This window comes from Equus quagga, chromosome 3 (assembly GCF_021613505.1).
Source record: "Equus quagga isolate Etosha38 chromosome 3, UCLA_HA_Equagga_1.0, whole genome shotgun sequence".
In the NCBI taxonomy this organism is placed as follows: domain Eukaryota; kingdom Metazoa; phylum Chordata; class Mammalia; order Perissodactyla; family Equidae; genus Equus; species Equus quagga.
Genome location: NC_060269.1, coordinates 124,218,084 through 124,234,938, shown reverse-complemented (window position 1 = coordinate 124,234,938; position 16,855 = coordinate 124,218,084). Strand labels below are relative to the sequence as shown.

Genomic DNA, 16,855 nt, shown 5'->3' with positions numbered 1-16,855 from the left:
TGATTTAAACAGAGTAGGAGTTTAGTTCTCAGACCTGCTGGGAAAGCTGAAAAATCAGCTTATAAAAAGGGATAGGCATTACAGTTGTGCAACTGGCCTTTATAACTCCAGTTTTTTAAGGCAGAAGAAGCTGTCTTTATGTCACTTATTGCTTATATTTTATTTTTATCCATTTGGAGCTGGATAGTGAGGTATTATATCTTTAGAATTAGATATATTAGGCATGAAAACAATGACGCACACTCATACCACATAAACACTCATATGCCCAAAGCCATATAATTTGGTCATTTAACTTTAGGGAGTATATTAGTAGGGAATAGGCTAAGATGACATAACAAAGAGATTCAGAAATATGGTGGCTAAAATAAGAGAAGTTTATATCTTTATCAGCTAACAAATGGGCAAATGGTCCAGGGCAGATAGGTAGGTCTGCTTCTCAAGTTCACTCAGAGACCCAGATTCCTTCCAAATTGTTACTCCATCCTGTAGGGTGTTATCCTTTCTTTATGGTCAAAGTCTGCTCAGCTCCCCTTCTGCATTCTAGCCTGTGGAAAGGACCAAAGAAAGAAAAGGGGGAACATTAAGCAAATAACACAAGTTGCATATATTAGTTCTGCTCACATTCCATTGTTGAAAACTTAGTCACATGGCCATGACTAGTTGCAAGGGAGGCTTAGAAATGTAGTCTCTACCTGAGTAGCCATGTACCCAGCTAAAAGTCGTTACTGTGGTAGAAGTAAAGAATGGTTTTGGCATCACGATCAACAGGGTGCAAGAGATGAAGACAGCTGAATAGAACTCCTTAGAATTCTTTGGATCTAATTTTTTAATTAATTTTTTTCTGTATTACATAATATTTTACCACAGAGACATCAGAAAATAGAGATAAGGAAAAATGGAAATATAAAACTCACTAATTACCCTGCCATCACAAAATAACAACCATTAACAATTTGGGAAAGTGTCCTTCAAGTATGTTTTTCTATACATATATAATAAAAAGATGTGTTTTTAGAATAAAAATCTGAAGCTTATTGTGCATACTGTTTTATAACCTGCTTTTTTGCCCTAATGTAAATACTAAAATTAGGACTCTCTTGTTTGCAAAAACAGAAGCCCAACTCAAACTGACTTAAGCAAAAACTAGAAATTTGGTTCACGTAAATAAATTAAAAGTCCAAACATGATGTAATATACACAGAAATTGAAATATAATGGTGTACACTTGAAATTTATATAATGTTATAAACCAATGTTACCGCAATAAAAAATAAAGTCCAAGGATAGAGCCTGGCTTTAGACATGGCCTTATCCAGATACTTAACACCAGGAATCTATTTTTCTCCCTCTAGATTCTGTTTTCCTTTGTGATGGCGTTGTCTCAGCAGGCTGTCAGTGTGGTAGCAAAAAAGCCACTAGCAGCTCCAAGTTTACTTTTTATCAGTTTAGCAACCTCAATGGAAAGAAAGTGACTCTTTTCCAAGAGTGCCAAGTAGCATCATGAAATGGACTGTGATTGGCCTTATTTGGATCATGTGTCCACTGTAGCCAGTCATTATTGCAGGAGATTTGATACTCTTATTGGCCACGCCCAAGTCCCTTGCTCACCTTTCCCCAGGGGGAGGATTCAACTCCACCCAAGCCATATGGACTGAGGCAGGGAATGTGTGGTTTCCCAAAAGGTAGAGATGGGTCTGTTCCCATAAGAAGGAATCCTGGATAGGCAAAAAACAATTATGTCCACTAAAACAGCTTTCCACATCATTAAATGTTCTCTTATATCTTTTTAAATGGCAGAGCATTCTCCCATATGCACATATATGTCTTGTTTATTTAACCAATATTCTATTTTTCTTTTTTGGAATTTAGATTGTTTCCAGTACTTTTCTGTTAGAAATAACCTGTCATAAACCCTCCCTGTAGCTAGGTCTCGTAGGTACAGATGATTGTTTCCTTTGGATAAAGTGTCAAGGGTGTGCACACTTATAGGGTTTTTGATTTGTATTCTCAGAGTCATTTCAGGACTATTACTACTATTCCAATTCTCACCAGCATTGTATAAGAGTGCCCAAGGCCCTTCCCCTTCACTGGTTATTATTTAAGAGAATGTGATTCTTATAAACTACATTTAACTCTCTTTACCCCAGATATTCTGGCCACCCCAGATATTCTGGCCACGGTACCAGGAAAAAAACCCCTTAAATTTCAAAATCAAAAAATATTTCTCTTGAGAAGGGAAAAGGTGAAGGTACTCTTTTTCATCACCTCTTGTCATTTCTTTTTATACGCTTGCCTTTTCCTCTCCTTAAAGGGGACAACCCCAACTCCCCTTCCTCTTCACTCATCTAAACTCTAAGATCTCACCTGCTACTTGTTGCCTTTCCAAATACTAGCCCAGACTGATCTTTCCTTTCTCTATATTTCACCAGCAATTACACTCCAATTGGGGATGTACAAGATGATCTGTTGGAGAAAGGATAAAAAATATATATATACACACACCTACTTATTAAAACTTCTATTTATATTTTATCTTTTAAATATCTATTTTTTCTGTGTTTTATAGTATAATAATTCTACAATGGTATATATGTTTTGTAAGTTAGTAAATATCTGTATAATTGGGCATATGCTTAAAAGCATGCTGAAATGGGTTTGCATAAAAAGATTTAGAGACTGCTAGCCTATACTAAGCAATTTACATTCTTATTTTACATTTATGATTTTGAATATTTGTAAAAGATGCCAAGAGATTCATGATATAGTAATTTGCACTTTTTCAAAAGCATGAATTCTGAATGCCAGAAGCTACGAGGCAGGTGGCTAGGAATAAATCACTTACCTAGGGAGTGAGCCAAACAGACTATTTAGAGTTTCAATGCAGCTTTATTTTCTACGCAAAACCGTATACTACAGTATAATTCTTGTAAAGTGATTTTTAAAACTTCTTTTGAAAAATTACTCCATTAAGAAAGCCTAATGCAAGTTCTGGTGATGAAAGTGAAGAAATCTAAGTAGTTTATAATAAAAAAGTAATATTGATCATGGTGCATATTGTGTGCATATGCACATGTGCATATGCATGTGAAATCTGAGGAACTGCAAGTGTTAGGCGGTGTTGTTGTTTAATTTTTTCCAGTTTATGAAACTCCATTCTTCAAATTACAAGTCCCTTCACTAAAGAATCATATCTTTCTTTGCATCCCCACAGTTTCTAACAACTGGTGCAACGTTGCATGTTAGGACTTACTCTGTAAATAGTTGATGACTTGATTTGTTTGATACTTGCCTCTTCCCCATGTTTAGGTGTTTTTCTGGCTTACAAATACAGTTGCCTACTGCAGAAGGACAATAAGCTAAAAATTAAATGTTTCCCTGTAGCCTGGAAATATTCAGCAATGTAGAGTTCATTACTGCGAACATCTATTAAAAAAAGATTTGAATGATGTCGTGCAATTCTTTGAAATGTGGTTTACCATCTTGGTAACATCAGATAAATAAAACTAAGCAGAGATGTCAGATGTATTTCCTCTGTTATCTTGTAAAAGATCAAGTAGAAATCACAGAGAAATATATTTTAAATACTCCATAAATAGCCTATTCCCAGATGTTTGTGTTGTGGGTTAGGATGTCTAAGGTTTAATAAAGGCCATGTTAATGAGCAAGTATGAAATTTAGTTATAAAAATTGATAATGCTGGGGATCTTTTTTTTTTTTAGGAAGATTAGCCCTGAGCTAACATTTGCTGCCAATCCTCCTCTTTTTACTGAGGAAGACTGGCCCTGAACTAATATCCATGCCCATCTTCCTCTACTTTTTATATGGGATGCCTACCACAGCATGGCTTGCCAAGCATTGCCATGTCTGCACCCGGGATCCAAAACGGGGAACCCCGGGCCACCGAAGCAGAATGTGCGCACTTAACTGCTGCACCACCGGGCCGGCCCTAGGGATCATTTTTTTAAAAAGAGAAACATCATATAAAGACAAAGACTTCCCATCGGTCATTGAAAAGCAAGGTTCTACTAACAATAGCTTACCTTGATTGTGTATTTATTCTATGCTAGGGGTATGCATTCATTTTTTTCATTTAATAATCTTCCCATGAGAGATCCTCTAAAAGAAAGTGCTACGTATTGCTTATTCCTGTCTTGCTATTGGAAAAGGTATGGTTCAGAGAAGTTAAATAACTTGTCTAGAATGATACGTAGTGACAGAGTTGAATCAGCATTATGCGATAGAACTTTCTGCATTGATAGAAATGTTCTATATCTGCACCATCCAGTTTGGCAGCCACCAGTCCCATGGGGCTGTTGAGCGTTTGAAATATGATCAGTCCAACTAAATAACTGAACTTTTACTTTCTTTCATTTTAATTAAAATATCCCCATGGACATAGTGGCTACTGTATTGGACAGCATGGCTCTAAAACCTTCCTAAAATGCTCTTAATCACTACACTGTACCTCTCCAGTTCAACCCTCCAAACCAAAACACATAATAGGAAATGAAATAGTAAGGAAGTATTAACATTGTAAATTACACAGAGCCAGAATATTAAAAGCATTTAATTAACCAGGGATAGAGGTGTGATCTCTGTCCCACGGAAACCTAAGAGACTCTTGCTCTCTCACATCTAGCTAAGGGGCAGTCACATAGCAGTAGACTTTTATCTAAGATCCTTAGTTCTAACGTCTTTTTTCTGTTAAGATGTCCTCATTCATACTGTGCTGTCGTTCTCCCTTCACACCCCTAGTCCTTGCACTCACTAATGCCTTGGGGTAAAGGCAAGCAAGAATTTCCATTCCTTTGTGGTGGGTGGTTTGACCAATACTCTGAATGCCTTCTGATCCTGGCTTTGTAACTGGCTGCCTATATGTCCTTGGTTGAGCACTTTGGCCGTTTTGGGCCTCAAATTTTCTTATCTGCAAAATAAGGGAGTTGAATTAAATGATTGCATAGATTGCTTCTAGATGTAAAAATTCTGTATATAGTTGTTCTAATATCTAAGGTCCTGTACTTGTATGAATATGCAGTAAATTATTTTTTTCTCATTAAATTGTTACATTATTAAAATTATATGTGCGAAGTCCCAAATTTCTTAAAAATCAAACAAAACAAGAAATGCTAGAAAGCTGTGCAGCTGTTCAAGTCTGAGTAGCTCTGTTCTTTCCTCTTTCCTGTTCTTTTTGTGAGCGGATGGCTTCGCTTTTCCAGAGGCTACAAGTCAGATCCTTCTTTGGAGCAGTGGAAGTGATTGCTGTACCCAGAAATGTCGGTGAATTAATTATCACATTGAAATAATATGTTTTTTAACATGGCATGTTTTTAGCATGTTTTCAGTAATGGCAATTGAAGCCTAGAAAGCAAATCAAGAAGTTTGAAGTGTTATTTTAGAAGCATAAATTGTCGTTTTGTTAATATGTATGTATATAAACAATTTTGGCGTTTTACGTTTATGCTCATTTTGAAAATAAATATTCCATTAAGTTCTACTAGTTCATTTAAAATATTTTATTCAAAGAAATTCAGTTTATTCAAAGAAATTCAGGAGTAAAGTATCTATTGTGGAAATCAATGTTTTGAACCTGTAAGTTCATCACATGCTGATTTGTGTACTGTGTCCATCTCTTGCCTAAAGTGCACTCCAGTGGTCTTCAGCCTGTGATACCTGTTAGCATCGCCCATAGGACTTTTAAAAGATACTGTGTTCAAGTCTCCCCTCAGGCCTACTGGTTCAATCTTAGGGAAGAAGACCTTGAACACAGATGCTGACATGCTCCCAGGTTATCCTCATTCATGCCAGAGGTTGAAGAACTAAACACCCTGAACCTTCCTGACAAGAAAAGAGATAGTCTGTTTATTAATTGAGCTTATACCAACATCAAAGCTAGCTTGTAATAGCTTAGTGATGATAGTATTATAAAGTTCTGTTGTTCTTTCAAAATTTAACATTGATTAGCATTTAGGTTTGGATGATGGCAATCCATTACTCAAAAAACATTCAGCTAACTCATTGCCTAGTCATTACTGAGAATTTAATATAAAGTATCAGAAATGTGATACAAAATATGGGAACCCTAAGAAAAAAGTATTTGATTTATTTACCTTGCTTTATCTTGTTCCTGAAAGAATTTGTGGCTTATAAAAATTAAATGTTCTAGGGGCCGGCCTAGTGGCGCAGCGGTTAAGTGCACATGTTCTGCTTTGGTGGCCTGGGGTTCACTAGTTCAGATCCCGGGTGCGGACATGGCACTCCTTGGCAAGTCATGCCGTGGTAGGCGTCCCACATATAAAGTAGAGGAAGATGGGCATGGATGTGAGCTCAGGGCCAGTCTTCCTCAGCAAAAAGAGAAGATGTTAGCTCAGGGCTAATCTTCCTCAAAATAAATAAATAAATAAATAAATAAATAAAATTAGATGTTCTAATGTTGTCTCATCATTGGATCACTAATACTAAATCATTTGTCAGTATTTTGAAAATATAAAACTTCAATTATTGAAAAATGTTTTTAATCTTCAAATTGTGATTAATCAAAGCCAATGTTATTTGTTTTTGCTTGTATTTCCTCCTGATTTTAAAATAGTTTCCAGCTCTCGTTTACTTATATAAGCAACATATAGTTACCTATTACTCAATACATTTTTATATTAATGATCTTAATGTCAAGTTAAGTATATTATACTGGATTTTCCAAGTCATTTCACCAATAATATTCATAGTGTACAATACATTTCTTCTAGATAATATATATTTTTCTTCTGTTATCATTACTGACAATTAGTTTTCAAGAACATGTTTTCAGGGCTTAGATTGCTATGGCACTGAAAATGCATTGGGCTGGGCTGGGAGGATTTAGGTAGAGATATGTATTAGTCACGGCACTGCTAACCTCCTAGAAACTGATAAATCTCAATCCACTATGAGAGGTCTTGTGAGTATAGTATATGTGAGTGTTCTTACTTGAGTGACCTTCCATGTGCGCATTTCATCTCTTCTTTCATCTAAAGCCTCAGTCCTCTCCATTCAACTTGTGGATAGAGAAGGAACAGGGAAGGCATACTTTTGGCCACTTTAGCCTGGAGGTGACACAGTTCATTTCCTTCATAAGACCACACCTGCCTGTGGGAGAGGCTGGGAAAAAAAGTCTAGCTACATTCTCAGGAGAAAAAGAAAAAGAGTTTTGGTGAACACACAGCAATCTCTACAGCAGCCCTATTTCTGCCGTTAACGACCTCCTAGGGCTCCTGGCAAGGCACTTAATCTCCTTGGCTTCAGTTCCCTTTACTTTAAAAGCAGAAGATCCAATGACTTTTTCTTCTTTGATAAGGTTATTACCAAATAAGGTTATTAGATATTTATATTAAGAAAATTCTCTTAAGGTATAGTGAGGCTTGATTCAACAAAGCATTTGTCAGAATCATAGCATCCTTACAAGTAGATCTGATGAGAAATGAGAACTAAGTTATGGCACAGTTGGTGGTATTGTGGTTAACTGCATAACTAACAGAGGTTTATCATTTGATTCAGGTAATCTTGGAGAAGAGATCTTGGGGGATGGGGAGGGGAGGGATGGATTTAGGATTTTATTCTTAGTCCTAATCTTTTCACTTTTTCATCATTTGCATCATAAAGCATATGAAAACCTAGAACTCGTGTTCTTCAAATAATTTGGAAATTTCAAAAAATTTTTAGATAACTGAATTAGGCTATCAAATTCCTTTAACCTGTGATATAAGCTATAGGTTACCTGAGCTTTTAAAGATTGGCCAGAGAATCAAATGAATTATTTATAACACTGCTTTTATGACAATATATTGTGTATTCTAAACAGTTATCTTAAAGTGAACTGTAGAACATACCCCATTTTTAACTAAAGGAGGCCTTGGATTTATATCTCCAAAATAGTTTAATTACCTCCTGCCTTCAAAAAATGTTCTCTTATACCCTTAAATATAATGTTAGGAGATATGGCTATCAATATGAATATAGTTTGGCTCTTTTTCAGCAGAGATGTTGTATTGACCAGAGAAGAGACTTCAAACACATATATTACAAAGAATCTGTGTAGCTCTTAACTAACAGCTGTCACATTCACTCACAATGTTTGCAAGATGCACATATGATCTGCGCCATCATTGATTTTAAAAGGCAAAAATGATGAATGATTATACATTAATATTGACTGGTAGCATTGATTACTTCTATTTCCTTTGAAGGCTTTGAGAGACTTGATAGGAAAGATCTTTTTAATGTGACAGTGATATTTCAAAATGTGTGTTCTCTTTCTTTTCAGGACTTCCAACAGTAGTCAGACATTATCATCCTGCCATACTATGGAGCCATGTTCATCAGATGAATTTTTCCAGGCCCTTAATCATGCTGAGCAAACGTTTAAAAAGATGGAAAACTATTTGAGACATAAACAGTTGTGTGATGTAATTCTAGTTGCTGGTGATCGCAGAATTCCTGCTCATAGGTAATTGTTTTCTAAGTATCTCTATGTGTGAAATATTTCCTTGATAATTTAGTTATGTATGTTGAGGTAACTCATTCCAACTGACTGTTAGGATGGAATGTTTTGGGGAAGGGGGATATTTCATGGAATTTTTGCAAAGAAAACAGTGTGTATGTAATTATTACACATTCAATGACCCCAAAAGTGTCACTTGCCCTCTGGAGAAGCACAAAAACAAACACTCGCCTCAGATCAGTCAGCATTGTTTGGTATAGATTTCAGTTACTATAAGCAGCTTTCACCCCGCCTAATTCTGCCGATTAGAGAACTTTAAATAAACTTAGTGGAAATTAGAGCTGTGAGTATTTAGAAGCAAAAAAGCTGGTGGAATGGAGTGGCAAAACTGTTAAGAGTTTTAAAATAGGCACATCTATCCTGGACTCTGTTTGCTGACCTCCAGGAAACATGAAAAGTTCTGGTGCTAGGAAACAAAAGCCATTAACATAAATGAAATATTATTTCTTGAAGTAAGAAAAGGAAAAGAGAGCTGTTTAATAAAGAACAATTCATTATTTTTCTTCTAATAATTCCATATTCAATTATTCAATGTTAATCACCATTATGATCCCAAAGGTTTTTTTATGCCTTTCAAACCTAATTAACACTCTCTCCCAAAGGTTTTGTTAAACCCTCCAAAGCGGAAGTAAAATCAGGAAGAATGGGCTTGGTCTTATAGTTTTCAGTGACTCAGTCAGCATGCATTTATTGAGATGCCACTATATACTATGACAAAAAGTCTGCCTATGAGCATGGGTTTGTTAGAAAAGATATTTCAACCTGAATTTCTTAGAGGCCTCTCCAATTCTGTATTTCTAAAACAGAATTAATTACTTTACCTGCCATGCTTATGCAAGCCATTACCGTCTCACTTAGGTTGCCAGTGCAAGCAGCTCCTAACCTGTCTCCTTGCTTTCCCTCTTTTCCCCTACATTCTGTTTTCTACACAGCTGCCCAAAGGATCCTTTAAAATAGAACTCACATCCAGGCACTCCTCTCATCAAGCTTTTCAGTGACTCCACATGCCACTGAGTGGGAAAGCCCCAGTCCTCACAGTGGCCTGTGTGATCCAGCCTGCCATTACCTCTTTCACATTCTGTCCTACTGCTCTCCTTGCTCACTCTTCTTGAGCCACACAGACCCTCTTGTCGTTCCTTGTATGTGCCAGGCATGCTGCTCCTGCCTTTGGGTTTTTGCATTGGCTGCTCCTTCTGCCCAAATGCTGTTCCCAGATACCTGTAGGACTAATTCCACCTCCTTCAAGTCTTTGCCCACATGTCACCTTCCGGTGAGACCACCTATTTAAACCCTCCCCTCACACCCCATTTGCCCTTACCCTGCTTTTTTCCCCATGGCACTTACCACTTTTTAACGTACTATAGAATTTTCTTGTGCTGTGCATTATCTGTCTCCCTTCACTCTAGAATGTAAGACTCCGTGAGAGAAGGGATCTTTTGACTGTTTTTTACACCAGTATATCTCAAGTATCTACAACAGAATCCAGTACTTATTAGGTGCACGTTAATATTTGTTGAGTGAATAAATGAATGAACAGGCAGTTCTCAGGAGAAGAAAGCTGAATGGCAATAAACGTTTGAAAAGATATTCATCCTCACCAACTACCAGGTGAATGAAAATTAAAACAACAATGAGATACCATTTAACATGTTGCAGATGGCCAAAAATTTTAACAATATTGTCGGGTACTGTTAACTCTTATGCAGTGCTGGTGGGGCCTAAATTGGCATGTCACTTTGGAGAGCAATTTGGCAAACCTTAGGACTCAGCAAGCACTCCTGGGGAGGGAGGAGAATGGAACGAGAGAGGGAGCTTCGACTATTGTCTGAATCCTAATTTCTCTTTCTTTTAAAAAGATGAATGAAGTAAATCTATATAAGTGTGCTGACATGGAAATATCTTCAAGATATATTATCAAATGAAAAATGCATGTTTCAAAATATATATATATTTATAACCTATTTTTGTTTGTATGTGACTATCAAAATCTGGACAGAGTCATAGCTAATATATAATCGTGTATTATTGTAACTAAATATTATAGTGTGATCACAAAAACATTATAATTTTATAACAAAATACAAACATGATAATATATTATAATAAAAAATTATGAAAATTAAAAATAACTGCTAAAACCATTCTCAAATATCTCCCATATATTCACTACTTCTACAATTAAACTTTTAAAAATAACTTGTTATTTTCAAAAGTGATAAACAGAAAATATAGGGCTAACCCACTGGTGGCATAGTGGTTAAGTTCGCATGCTCCACTTCGGTGGCCCAGAGTTCACGGGTTTGGATCTTGGGCACAGATCTACACACTGCTCATCAAACCATGCTGTGACAGCATCCCACATACAAAGTAGAGGAAGATTGGCACAGATGTTAGCTCAGGGCCGATCTTCCTCACCAAAAAAAAAAAAGAAAAGAAAAGTGATAAACAGAAAATAACTTTTACATTTTTTTCCTTTTTTAAATATAATCAATTTAATGCTGTGGACTTGTAGCTTTTTTTCTCAGTCTTATAAAGTGGTACTTGAGTGGTGAATGGGTAAATCATTTACCTCAGCAGAAAATTTTCAGTAATGGTAATTTATTATTCAAAGGAAGGAACTAGAGCATAAAGCAATTTGTCAAACTTAAAATGCGTTTCCCAGTGCCATGTACTTTTTATGGGTGACGAAGCTAAAAAAAAGAGAGAGAGAGACAGAGAGAGAGAAGCAGCAGCATTTATTAATCAACATCAACTTTAATATGGTCATTGATTTTTTTTCCTTCTAATATGCTCTCAGATTGGTGCTCTCCTCTGTCTCAGATTATTTTGCTGCCATGTTTACTAATGATGTCAGGGAAGCAAGACAAGAAGAAATAAAAATGGAAGGTGTAGAACCGAATTCACTATGGTCCTTGATTCAGTATGCATATACAGGTAATAAATCTGAAAATGTAAATTTGAAACCTCTTAGATTTATGTTATGTTATTAGATTTCAGATTTCTCCTTTTAATAAAGCCTGCCTCAGCTAATAGTTAATTCTGTTATTGTAATCACCACCCCTGGTGATACCTATATAGGTTAAAATCTCTATATTACGACCTTTAAAATCATTATCATAATTAAGGTTTTGAATGATATTTTAAATGTTAATATAATAACTAGAGGAATTGTATAATGTTTTAAAATTATTGCATTTAAAATTTGAAAGTTCTGTATAAGATATGTTACTAATTAAGGCATTCTTTAAAGATTCTGAAAATAAGTTATTAGTATTTTATGTTAGTAGAAGTCACAAAAAGTTAATATTTTTTTCATACTTAGTACTTTTTTTTTTCTTTTTAGAATGTCTTTAAATCATCTAGGTCTGGAACACATGTAATGAGCTCTTATTTAGAATTACTACTGTTAACACCAATTATTTTATAAACTAAGATTAATATAATTTCATAGTTAATGGAATTTCTTTTTCTCATTAAGGCCGCCTTGAATTAAAAGAAGATAATATTGAGTGCCTGTTGTCTACAGCCTGCCTTCTTCAGCTTTCACAGGTTGTGGAAGCATGCTGTAAGTTTTTAATGAAACAGCTTCACCCATCCAACTGTCTTGGAATCCGTTCTTTTGCTGATGCCCAAGGTTGTACAGATTTGCATAAAGTGGCTCACAATTATACTATGGTATGTATTTTTTGAAAAGCATGAAGGCATATGCTCTTTCCTTCTTCCTTATTGTTGCGGCTTATCTACATGTTGCTATTTTCCCATGGCATGCTATTTTCACATGTCTATCTTCACATACCTGAAGGATAATGGATCAGATTGATCTAGACAGCAAGAACATAAGGGCATGCTGAAGGCATATTGTTAGGACCAGCCTCCACAGTCTTAATAGTAGAGGGATTCAGGAAAGGGAGAGTGTGTGTGGATTTTTAAGGAGTGACCATCTTGCTACATTACAGATGGGCCATGACTGAAGACTATTGCTTTAAATACTTCAATTAGGAATACAGCTTCTAAGAGAAAAAGGAGTGTGAACATTCACATACACGCATACAGTTACCCATATTACTAATTTTATCAACATTTAGGAGATTTTTTTTGTCTACCTCTCCTCCACCCCCCAACCTTCCATTGAGTTTGTTTGTCTGCAAAGGGATTGATAAGTTCTTTAGGAATCTTTCACTAGAGAAATAGAGATTTGGAAAAATTATAAGAATAAATGTTTACAACTATTGGGAAGATTAATTCTACCTATTTCATGAGCTTGATGTGAGGACTAAATGAGCTAGAAGTTTAGCACTTTAGAACAGTGATTGACACGTAGTATACCCAGTCAATAAATGATATCATCATTGTCACCATCATCATAGAGGTTACTCTGTTCAACACAGGAGGGATTTATGTGAGTGAACAAAAGCACTCATACAAAAGCAGAGGCTTTATGATTTGTTTTTCTCCCTGTAGTGTAATCACTCCTCAGAAATGTTTGTTTATGATGGTCAAAGTGCTTCAAGTGATAAAATGGACATTGTATGACAGGGCAATACTGTACAGACCCAGCGTGGTACTAGATTAGCATCTTTTAAATTAAGTTCTTTGAAAGGACTTTTTCCCCCTGTCTTTATCCTTCCTTGTAGATTTCTCATTTTAACCTCAAGTTCAACTACCTTTTGGAATAAGATGAATATAAGTAAAATAAAGCTGGATTTTTTTCCCCTTGGTAATCAGTTCATAATTTAAGTAATATCTCTTTCCTAGGAAGGAGTTTTATTCCCATGAAAATATTTGTATGCAGTTAGGTCACTCTTAGTGTTTACAGTAAGGGCACAATTGCTGCATTAAGGCTTAGACATAAATTAAATTAGCTTAATGTTTTTAAAGCTATTTTCATAGCCAATTAGTTGTGGTAGTTTTTTTTTTTTCTTCTCAAGGCCATTATTTGACATTATTCAGTTTCAACAGAGACACGAAATTGAATTCTAATAACAATAAGTAGTTTACAGGCAGATTGTGTGATTTGAATTGTTGCTATGGGAACTGAATGACAATGTATAGCAAAGTTCAATCTTTGATTTAGATAAATCCCTCAGTAATTTCATTTGCTTAAGAACTATTCCAAAGGGGGACAGGCCATAATGCTAGGAGGTGTTTGGTAGCACGATAGCTGTTTGTATCATAAAATGGATTTAAAATATGAAGTAAGCATAACGCCGCACAGTGAATTCAATTGTCACAATCACTAAATGGCGCATGTACTTGGGATGTTTGCTCATCCTGCATGAATACAAGTAGGAAAGGATGAGGAGGTCCTTCTTGTAATCCCAAAGTCTGGAAACTCTTGTTCTTGTTTTGACTGCCACTGAATGTGACCTGGAGGAAGTCATTTAACCTCTACAAGAGTCTAAGACTGGTTATATCATTACAAATATTTAATGTCTTTATGGATTTATAAAAAATACATAAACATTTAATTTAAAATTTTTTAATTTTGTTTCTTGATTAGAAAACTTATAAAAACATTGAATTCTGCTACAATACATGCTTCAAAACCAAATTAATACTTTTGGAAGGCACTTTGTGTTCAACCTTGAGTTCAGTAGTATTTCCATAAGTTGTTGAAAAATTTGGTTTTCACTTAATATGAATTATTCTTACTAGAATTTTACTGCAATTATTACTAGAATGGAATGGGCATTGTTCTGAAATAGATATATCAACAAATAAACAATTAATCAAATGAATATTTATTTAATAGTCCTTTTCTCATTGGTGAAATGCAATTAATAACATTTAAAAGTCTGGCGATAGTTACATCAGTGTTGTGACTGTGTTGATAATACTATACACTATACCTTTGAGCAATTAGAAATATATATTATTTTGATTTCTTCTGAATCTCACCTAATGTTATATAATAAATATCTTTCCATGTATCTATTTGATCTTTGTCGTTGAAAATTGTTTTAATAATATATATATGTTTTCCTGTGAGGAAGATTGTTGCTGAGCTAACATCCATGCCAATCTTCCTCTATTTTGTATGTGGGATGCTACCACAGCATGGCTTAATGAGCAGCGTATAGGTCCATGCCCAGGATCTGAACCAGCAAAGCCCAAGCCACCAGAGCAGAGCACACAAACTTAACCACTACACGACCAGGCTAGCCTCTGTCCTTGAAATTTTTAATGTCTGCTTAATAGTCCATTGAGTTACAACCCCCTATAATTCTCATTTTTTACTATTTTAAAAAAATGATATTTTTTATCATTATAAATAATAATACAGAGAAGCATCTGCTTTTTTTTCCCTTTTATGAATTATTTATAAGGATTAAACTACTAGTGGGATAGCTAGGTTGAGAGCTTCAACATTTTTATAGTTCTTGTTATGTGTTATCAGATCATTTTATAATGTCAGTATACAACTGAGTAGAAGAGTTTGCTCCAAGCCATTCCCACATTGAGGTTTTATTAAAATATATTCCCAAAAATGATAATCAGTCATTTAAAATAGATTCATTTTGACATCTTTAACAAATTATGATGAATTGAAGCAATTGAATTTAGTTAATTATTCATGTATGGTTTTCCTCTTAAGAATTTCTGCAAAAAGAAATATCAATCCAAGATATATTTTAGATCAGTACCTAACTTAGGTTACTGCAGACTATATGGAAAATAGAATTCTCATTTTAATATGGAAGATAATTATTGATAGTCCTTATCTCTAGCTCTAATTTAAACAGCCTTAGCTATTTTACTAAAATTCTGTATGCTGAGACAGCCATAGCACATTAGGAAGTGTAAGAAAGACAGTAAGGGACAGTATGTCTAGCATTTGCATTTATATTATAACTATGTAAACAATGCCTGCATTAAGACTTGTAACCTTGCACACCAGAAAGTAAGTTTACTTTCTCTTCAGATTGTTTAGCGTGATAGCCTACTAAAGGTTATTATGTCACATCTTAAGGGCATTTCTCTCTCCCATTTAAAATTATAAGGGACGTGATTCTAGTATGTGGCCAGGACTGAGTCATCTTCAGTCTAAGCTCCTGGAGTCCCAGTGCATGGGTCAACACTTTTGCTTTGGCTCTTTTTCCTATGAGACCTAAAGAACTTTGCATGCAAATCATATTAGAAGAGATTAAAGTTTTCGAAATGGACTTGAATCCTGGGTGATCTTATAGATAACATTAAACCCTTTTAAAGACCAGTTTGGTTCTAGGATAGGCCTAAGGACGTGTTCTCTTCCCAGGAAGAGTCTGAGAAGACTTCTTTGGTCCAAAATGGTTTTGGGAAATCTAGCCAACCTGGAGGCCGTTTCTGGGTAAGAGAAATAACTTCATGGCTCACCCAGGTATTTGGCTCCACTGTTGGTCAAATTCTTCTGCAACCACACATCTAAACTAACTTCTGATGTTAGAGTATCATACATCTCGGTGTCTAATTCACTTTTTCTATCTTCCTTTGAAAGACTTGTCAACACTATTCCCTAACTTGGGCAAGCAATACCTACAAGTCCCAGGTCCAGTTTAAAAATGTAATAAATGATATCACACTTTAATTTTACTTATATAGAAATAAAAAGTTTAACAACATAATTGTAGTTTAAAGGTTATTTTCTACTGTTTTTTTTCCCTAGCAAGCAGTAACACATTGTAAGAAAGGCCTAAAGTATAAACTGTTTTGGCATCTAATTAAAAAAACTTTTAGTTTCTTTGAAATAAATTGTGATGGCCAAAAGGAACAATATTGTTTATAAGCTATTTTTTTCCCTCTAGGAGCATTTCATGGAAGTCATTCGAAATCAAGAATTTGTATTATTACCAGCCAGTGAAATTGCAAAGCTCTTGGCCAGTGATGACATGAACATTCCTAATGAAGAGACAATATTGAATGCCCTTCTTACCTGGGTCCGTCATGATTTGGAACAAAGACGGAAAGATCTCAGTAAACTTTTGGCTTATATTAGGCTACCTCTTCTTGCACCACAGGTAAACTATTTTTGATTATTTAAAACCTATATCATAGTTGCAACATTTGAGTATTCACTTTATGCTAATTATATTAATATGTACTTGCCTATAGCTTTTTTTCCTTTGAGTATTGTATCCAATTAGGTAATTTTACATATATTCCTATGAAATGTGTAGGTGAAAAGATAGCGAACTAAAAAAATTCTGCTTATGTTTTCATCCCAGGAGGTCTGGCTACTTAAATTGCACAATTAAGTAGCATTGTTGATTTGGTGTGAGTAATTTTATTTGACTCAGATACAAACCTATCCTAGCAATTAGAAGAGAATTAGTGAAACTACTA

At 35.1% G+C, this 16,855-nt stretch overlaps 1 protein-coding gene across 3 annotated transcripts in view; it reads left to right on the top strand.

Moving 5' to 3' along the window:
• KLHL5 (kelch like family member 5) overlaps positions 1-16,855 on the top strand; it is a 74,701-nt gene that overhangs the window by 26,779 nt on the left and 31,067 nt on the right. For all 3 annotated transcript variants that reach the window (XM_046657144.1, XM_046657145.1, XM_046657142.1), the window contains 4 exons: positions 8,300-8,482; positions 11,334-11,470; positions 12,015-12,211; positions 16,318-16,530. In XM_046657144.1, the coding sequence (XP_046513100.1) occupies positions 8,300-8,482; positions 11,334-11,470; positions 12,015-12,211; positions 16,318-16,530 (730 nt within the window). The remainder of the gene's footprint in view (positions 1-8,299; positions 8,483-11,333; positions 11,471-12,014; positions 12,212-16,317; positions 16,531-16,855) is intronic.